Source organism: Maniola jurtina, chromosome 20 (genome assembly GCF_905333055.1).
Source record: "Maniola jurtina chromosome 20, ilManJurt1.1, whole genome shotgun sequence".
NCBI lineage: Eukaryota > Metazoa > Arthropoda > Insecta > Lepidoptera > Nymphalidae > Maniola > Maniola jurtina.
The window spans coordinates 2045676-2054445 of NC_060048.1; the positions used below are offsets into that span (position 1 = coordinate 2045676).

Consider the following 8770-nt stretch of genomic DNA (forward strand, 5'->3'; position numbering starts at 1 on the left):
GCAATTTTAAGGTTTGAAAACTTTAGATTCTATTTTCTAGGTTATAAAGTTTACATTGTATAACACAACGCTGCGTACACTGGGCGCAAGAAAGCTGTTCATCACTTAACTAATAGCTCTTATGTGTTTAGGTTTAAAGACTATTATCATATTTTTAGCGTCATATACAGTGTTGTCGCCCGTAACAACACGTGGCTTCCAATGTGGACGGGGTGATCATTACAGTGTTGCATCACAGGTGCATCCTCTTCAGACTAGACGTAACAGTCAACAGATGAATTACCCACTCTGTCTACAATCTATCATTGTTGATAGTTAGATTTCTGCTCGTACAGAATCCACTTTGTACATAGGTATATATTTTAAGTAACTGAAGAATTAACTGGCTTAACTTTTATAGAATTAACTGGCTATACTCATGTATTTAGTCGATGTAAGGCTCGATCTCCACCTAAGCGGAGAGGAGAGATGTGTTCAGTCGACCAATCAGATTCATATTAACAGATGCCGCGAAAATATTATCACGTCATTTTTAAAAAATCTGATTGGTTGACACATGACACATCTCTCCGCTCCGCTTAGGTGGAGACTGGGCCTAAGCCCGACTAGTATCAAATCCATCCGGGGTCCTTTTTCACTGGGGAAAAAATACATTTCTCAACCGCAACGCGAAGTGAAGAAAGAAAGAAATGTATGATGTATTTTTTTAGAATTTTCGTTTGTGATATCAATTTGTTCAGTTTTAATAAGCATGTGTAATGTGTATGGAGAAACCCAGTCTTTAGCGTGTACATGCTACTTAGTTCAAGAGATAACATTTTTAGTCATGTGATTTTGATCTAAGCTATTTTTTTTTTCAAAAAATCCGTTTACTTAGTCTCCTGAAAACTTTTCCATATCACAGAATTCTCATGCGCAGCGACGATTTAATCTATGATTAGTCGCAGAAACTCGTAAGTGACATTCTTTGCAAGGCGCGGCGCATAAGATAGGGCATCTTACCGGGATGGGAACCAGTTGGGGACAGAAAAACTAAACTTTAGACGTCTAAAGCGCCAAGCATAGAAAGTTACAGAAAAATAATTTAGGTAGAATGTGTACTTATTTTTTCTTAGATACATCCATATAATCCTGCAACAGCAAAAGCAAAAATTCTACTCAACAATAGATGGCGCTAGCAGTAAAATTAAAACTTTATCGCCAGTATCGATAATAATTTATTTTAAGTATCTATTAAAAGTCCGTAGATCATAATGATTAATGATTATTATATTTTAATTAAAGTACTACACTATATTTTATAACTACTAATTATAAACTTGGCTATTGATCAGTAATTTAGTACCTACTATCTTTGCATCGACATGGTTTATGATTAAAAATTGCTGAACGGTGCTCGATGCATCATTGGTGTTTAATGGATATTTTAATCGATACTCCGTACTCGTAAACGGGTTCACCAATTATTTTTTCTTGTGAGTTGAGTTGTACTTACCTAATTATAGACATAGAGTATAGACAGTCAGTTATTATATATTCTTTTTATTTTAGGTGTGATAGGTATTATGTGATATATTACATTAAGGCTCCCCCACACAGGCGCGTTATTATAGGACGATAATATCGCATGCGTTATTGCGATATCTGTTTTCAGTACATTTATAACAACTATTACAATAACGCATGCGATATTATCGACCTATAATAACGCGCCTGTGTGGGGAAGCCTTTCACGTAAGATAGGGTTGCCACCTGACACTTCTTGATTTACGGGTTGCCAGCATCTAAAATACGGGTTTTAGGTTTTGCTGCACAAACAAAATATTCTATCTACTGGACAAAACGTCAGGGTCTGGTTTCGCAAGCATTTGAATTTGTCAAATATACGGTAGCTTTATTTACCCCGTATTTTATTTTCGCAATTACGGGTTTCTGTATCACCATACCCCGGGGTAACCAATGCAACCAACAGTAGCAATGCGATGCCATGATAATATTATATCGCCCATTAATTTACTGGGTGAATATAAAAATTAGCTTAACTTATTAAATCTTTTTTACTCTCAGTACAAAATAATAGCTGATAATATTGACTTACCAATAATTAGTAGAGGTATATCGACACCCAGGAACCAACGTAATCTGTGTTTTGTTTGGCCATTTTGTTCATTTATAAGTTGCGACTCCACATCTTTTCTCTAGAACAAAGATGAAAACTAAATTAAATAAAGAATGATGTGCATTAAAATCCAAGCTCTATGCAAAAATCTGTCAATCTATCTTTTGCCTTTTCATGGCCCATCCTCTTAATTTATACCTAATATTTACTAGATGTAGCCCACGACTTCGTCCGCGTGGATAAAGGTTTTTAAAAATCCCGTGGGAACCCTTTGATTTTCCAGAATAAAAAGTAGCCTATATCCGTCCCCGGGATGTAACCTAACTCGGTACAAAATTTTATCAAAATCGATTAAACTGGTGGGCCGTGAAAAGCTAGCAGATAGACGCACAGACAGACCGACAGACAGACACACTTTTGCATTTATAATATTAAGTATGGATAGTCGGTTTTTCCTTATATTGAAGAAAAGGTAAACCAGTAGCTTCTCGCTGAAATCCGTAGTACATACACAGCTCGTACGACCTTGTAAGCGTGACAAGTGAAAACTCTAACTTCAGAAAGTCTAAAGCACCGAGAAAATCGTGTCGCTTACGCATTCTCCGAGAACGTTTCTGCAATTTGTTTATCTTGTAAGCAAACTGATGAAAAAGCAACGAAGTATATATATATACCTAAGCAAACGTAAAGTTCCGATTCAGTTATATAAATATCGATCGCGGGTAAGGTCAGGCTGACCTTGGCTCGCCTCGTGTCCTTGCACGCCCTTTTCTAGGACCGTTGACCTTAAACGCTAAAGGGCTTGGGGGCAGACATTTTGAGTAATGACCGTTGGAGCAGAAGCACACATGAGATTTTCAGCAATGGCCATTACTGCGATTCTATGACTTTTTGTTGTTGAATTGCATTTTGGCTGGACGCCGTTTAGCTTGTATTGCCCATCGATGTTTTTGCTCCAGTAATTGCTTCCTTTTAGCTGCATGTGAGCTGATTTTAAGCAGCCTAAGTTTCCACAGATGAAAATGGTTCACAGACGGAAGAAATTTTATAGATTGTAGAAGAGAAATTTAAGTTTCTTCTTTAGATGCATATGAATAAAGAAACTGGACGCTCAGGTGATAGGAGCCAATGTACACAGAGCTCCATTGTATTCATGTAAAATTGCTTTGATAGTGCATCATGTTGTATCGCCTTATCAGTGATTGAGTGTTGTAAGAAGTATGCTTAATTATTTAGCTTTTGATACTATCAAACCTACGTAATTAAAAATGATAACGGATATGAGACAGAAAACTGATCAAACCGTTGATCGCTAATACCACCTAATACTATGAGTATTATGTGTGCAGCGATTCTTTCATGGAGGCAAGGTTAAAAGTTATCATTTATCTTAGAGAGTGGCTTTTTAAAATAAATGGGAATCGTTCAAAGACAATTTTGTTTGAGCGTTCTGGATCGAGAGTTTCTTATTACGTTCTTTTTAGCTCTACATTTTACTTTAGTTTTTAATGATAATGATGCCTTCGAATTATTAAGAATGAAGAGAGAAAGTTCAAAGATATAACTTTAAAAAATATAATAATAGAAATAAAACAGAAGTAGTAGAACACTTCAAAGATTTCAAATTATTAAAAGTCATGATATCTTTTTGTAAGTATTAAATAGGATATAATATAGGATAGAGAATATAGCTAGGACTTAAATTAGGTTAATAAAGTGTAAGATCTGGGCGCGTTTGGAACCCTCATAGCTTTAGTTTTATGTTTACCTACGTAATTAATTATCACCACTACATCATCTTACAATTCCATTGACTTTCAAAAAGTGTACCATAGTAAATAGTAGTAGTAGTGTAGTACTTTGAATAAATGAGTTGACTTTGACTTTGACTATGCTTGATCCTAATTAGTCTAGGCTATTTGGCTGGATTATGAAAAGCCAAAAATGATGATGACTGATAAGGGCTTTGCCAGTGACTTCATCTGTGTGATATCAGTGAAAGAATTTTCGGAATCGGATCATTAGTTCTGGAGATTACCCCCTACGTTCAAACTTACAAACTTTACCTCTTTATTATATTAGTGTACCAAGACAAAAACCATAACAAATTATTGTAGGGTTATAGTAAATTCGAAAAATGTTTTAAACCTTCCTTCACAAGAAATACTCGTTAAATTCTTCGAAGTGATAACAAAACTGATTCACTATTAAGGTTACTATGACAAAAAATACGTCACGGTTTTACTATAACCACATTTTACTTACGAAATTACTATTACGTAGTAGTAATAGTAATACGTATTGCTTACTTATAATTAGGTCAGTTACATCTGACGTAGTTAATTAATAATTAATCATATTTTCCAAAGAAATTTAACACAGGTATTTACCGGCACGGATCCGTAAGAAACGTGTGACTGCATTTTGAAGTAAAAACCTATTAGGTATATCAAGTGACAAACACTATTTGAAAAAAACACTGATAATAATGAAGAACTAGTGTTTGTATAGTTCAACTACTAATACTATTTAAATAAAATTACGAACACTAAATTCATAGATACTCTGATTTTAATAAAAAAAAAACATTAATTTTATATTGACTAAATCACCGTTTACTGTCGTCACATATTTTAAATAAATTGCACAGACTGATATAATAATATTGTGACTAATAGAGAGATTATATTGATATCTTATCTTGTTGTAACGTAGTGGTGGAAACGCCAAGTTTTTTGAATAGATCTTTTTAATTATATTTTTGACCTCCACTTAGTATCATACATTTATATAAGTATCTTAATAACTGATATGTGGTTTATAAATGGAAACAACATTATCTGAATATAACGTTCTATTTTTTTTAATGTTTAATCGTAATTTTAAATCACTATTCAGGTGAAACACATACAAATATTCATTTAAGTTATGTGAATATTGTGAATCAGAAAAAGGATAAAATCAAGCAGAGACCGAGCAACGAAGAACCTAAAAAGGGATCGTAGTCAGAGATTAAGAATAATATATAACATTAACTGAAAGCTTATCTTTTAGATAATGTTAATTTAATGTAACTATGTCTAGCATCTTATGAAAATAATGTCATTATATTCGTATTGCAAATTACAATAAAAGAACCTTAAGAACTTGCTTATTTAACAGACTATTTGATACATCAACCTTATCAATGATTTGATAAGATTGAAATTGTTATTAGGTACTCGTATGTAGAGACGTAGCAATGTAATTCGCTCGCCATTAATTTCCGTGTGGAACTATTTATTGCCACAAGTCACAATACAATCACAAAATACTAACTTGATAGAATACAAGGATTCATAATAGTAGGTTTATCTTGAAAATGAGTAAGCGCATATTTAAAGGTTTAATCAATATTTATTTCTCACAAAATAAATATAGCTTATCTATAGTTTTTAGATACCCATTTAACAAGTGACATTACCTATATTTATACATTCCAAGAACGTTATACTTAAAAAAATAAAAATATATAAATATATTATATCTATATCCATGCAACAAGTTATTGATAGGTATCTAGATTATTTCGTTGGAATTTCTAAAATATTTCCTTAGCGCACATCAAGGGTAGGTAAAAAATCTCTAGGTCTAACAATTTAAACATTGTTTATTAGCCTATTAGTCATCTGTCAACCACGATAGTATTGTATATGTATGTATAATAGATTACAATTTTATCCTGTGGGCAGTTGAAAGTAAAGCAGATTGAATAATTATTCTAGGAATAGTAAAATTACCTGCACACTACTCCGAGTTAACGTGGCCATTTTCTTCAAACCTTCTATACTACGTCGAAATGAATTAGTGTTCACCATTGTAGCAACTGTTCAAAACAACTCTGTTGTAAATAATTCACTTTTAACAACAATTCTAATCTAAAAGTCACTTTCCACTTCAACAAGCTTAATAATCTGCAATAGGTATCTACAGTCTACGCCGTAAGTGAAAATTGTAAATTAATTGTAAAAAAAAACTTGAAAACACAGCACACAATCGTTTTAATTGCAGTCCAATATAATAATCATAAAATACATGTAATTCATATTATATTAACGACCCATTTTACGTACAAAGTGACCACAAATGTACTTGGGCATTGATTTTTACGGCTTTGATGAGTAATGAGGAAAACCCAATGTTATAGGTAGTCCCTTAGTTAACTGTAATGCCTGTAACTAAGGCTAAATACAATAGAACAGTTTATCCAAATAAATTTTTACAAGTGTTTTTGAATCATCAAGTGAAACTACCACTTGTTGGAATGCCCTTCTTGCTAAGCAAGACCAGCAAGAACCTCAGTGGTGGTTTTTTTTAAATTCAGGTGACAATACTATGGCATGTAAAATGTACATATTAAGTAATTTAAAAGGAGTTTCCCTTCTACAACTCAGGAGACGTTCATCAAATCTTTACTATAACCCACAGGAAATTTCTGATGTGTCCGAAATGTGAAATAAAGCACCATATTAGTGATTCCTGCTTTCATAGGTGTTATATATCACGTAGGTGCAACAAACTTTACGTAATATAATAAAAAATGCGAACTCTTAGGGCAATAATATAACTCAAAATGACTCGAAAACTTATTCATCAACCTGATTGAACCTGGAAAGCTAAAATTTTGCAGTTAAAGATTCCCTTTTATTTATTGTACACAAGGAATGAAGCCGGATTTTTCGAAACCCCATGGGATAGGGGAAAAGAGGATTTATATTTTCACCGAGCGCGTGGAATCTACAAAAGAATCTTAAGCTTAAGTTACTGTGAACTTTGTTTTTGTTTGTGCTATGTCTTTTTACGGCGACAATCTCTCCATTAGAACAATAGTTTGTATCTTGTTCCCAAGAACCGACATGCGTAGATGCAAATGGCGCATCTATCAGGGGGCACGGCAGTGCCCCCGCCAAGACGAGCCAAACGGCGGCCGGGGCGCTACGTAGTACCTTTTTCTCGAAGTGTTTCGCCGTATTTTCGACCCGTCATAACTTCGGTCTGGATGATGCTAGAAAGCTGAAATTTTCAGTATAAGGTGTCCTCAGCAAATTTACCAAATATACTAAGTATCAAATATCTAGCTTTTATGGTTACAGATTTATTGATACCTAAAATACGCCGTTTTCGTCCCTCACTGATGATCATCACAATTCATAGTCTGTAATTCTAGGGTACTTCCAGAAGTCCTAGAAGGCTGAAATTTGGTATGTAGACTAGAAATTGCATACAAACTACAGGAAAATTAAGAAATTGGCAAAGCCCCCCCTCTACGACCCTTATGGGAAAAGCAAATCTGTAAATTCTGTCGCTAGAATGCTGATATTTTCAGGATAAGATGTCCTTGGCAAATTGATTAAACGCATTGAGTATCAATTGTCTAGCTTTTATAGTTTCAGATTTATTGACAGTCAAAACTTCTAGTCTGTAATTCTAGGGTACTTCCCGAAGTCCTAGAAGGCTGAAATTTGGTATGTAGACTAGAAATTGCATACAAACTACAGGAAAATTGAGAAATTGGAATTTCCCCCCCTCTACGCCTCTTATGAGAAAAGCAAATCTGTAAATTCTGTCGCTAGAATGCTGATATTTTCAGGATAAGATGTCTTTGGCAGATTGATTAAACGCATTGAGTATCAATTGTCTAGCTTTTATAGTTTCAGATTTATTGACAGTCAAAACTTCTAGTCTGTAATTCTAGGGTACTTCCCGAAGTTCTAGAAGGCTGAAATTTGTTGTGTAGACTAGAAATTGCATACAAACTACAGAAAAATTGAGAAATTGGAATTTCCCCCCCTCTACGCCTCTTATGAGAAAAGCAAATCTGTAAATTCTGTCGCTAGAATGCTGATATTTTCAGGATAAGATGTCCTTGGCAAATTGATTAAACGCATTGAGTATCAATTGTCTAGCTTTTATAGTTTCAGATTTATTGACAGTCAAAACTTCTAGTCTGTAATTCTAGGGTACTTCCCGAAGTCCTAGAAGACTGAAATTTGGTATGTAGACTAGAAATTGCATACAAACTACAGGAAAATTGAGAAATTGGAATTTCCCCCCCTCTACGCCTCTTATGAGAAAAGCAAATCGTGTTTTACAACGCTCGTCCAAAATTAAATCTTTTACATAGTAAATCGTACTTTTCGACATAATTAATTAGTAAAACTGTGTTCGGCAATATATAATACAATAAATAAAGTTGTGGTAGTGAGTGGCAAAGTTAGTTTAGTGTGTCAAAACAACTTGCCGACTTGTGAGCGCGGTAGCCTACATTCTATCGTTAGAATATAACAAAGACAACAATGAAGTGCCTCGCTTGTTCTAAGGAATTACACAAAGGCGATTTGATAAAATGCGTGACCTGTATGGGTATTTATCATTTTCAGTGTTTGAATATGACTTCTACATACTATGCAGAACATTACGAAAACATAAAAAAATCATGGCGTTGTCCGTCCTGTGAAAATGTTACTTCGAGACGTAAAGGTAATGACACACCTGTGCGACAGCAATTTATCAGCCCCGACGCAATATCACAGCTCGATATGTCCTGCGATAACTGGATGGCTCACGAAGCTAGTGCAATTAACATCGAACCTTCTGTCAAAAATAGCGATT

General features: G+C 34.2%; 1 protein-coding gene across 3 annotated transcripts in view; it reads right to left on the bottom strand.

The window, feature by feature from the left end:
- LOC123875751 (phospholipid phosphatase 2-like) overlaps window positions 1–8770 on the bottom strand; it is a 44156-nt gene that overhangs the window by 13246 nt on the left and 22140 nt on the right. Inside the window, exons 1-2 of one of the 3 annotated variants that reach the window (XM_045921785.1) lie at window positions 5899–6222; window positions 2099–2198 (exon numbers count right to left, since the gene is read on the bottom strand). In XM_045921785.1, the coding sequence (XP_045777741.1) occupies window positions 2099–2198; window positions 5899–5976 (178 nt within the window). In that variant the 5' untranslated portion in view covers window positions 5977–6222. Of the gene's footprint in view, window positions 1–2098; window positions 2199–4509; window positions 4738–5898; window positions 6223–8770 lie in introns of those variants that run through there. The other 2 variants (XM_045921787.1, XM_045921784.1) reach the window with 2 other exon arrangements.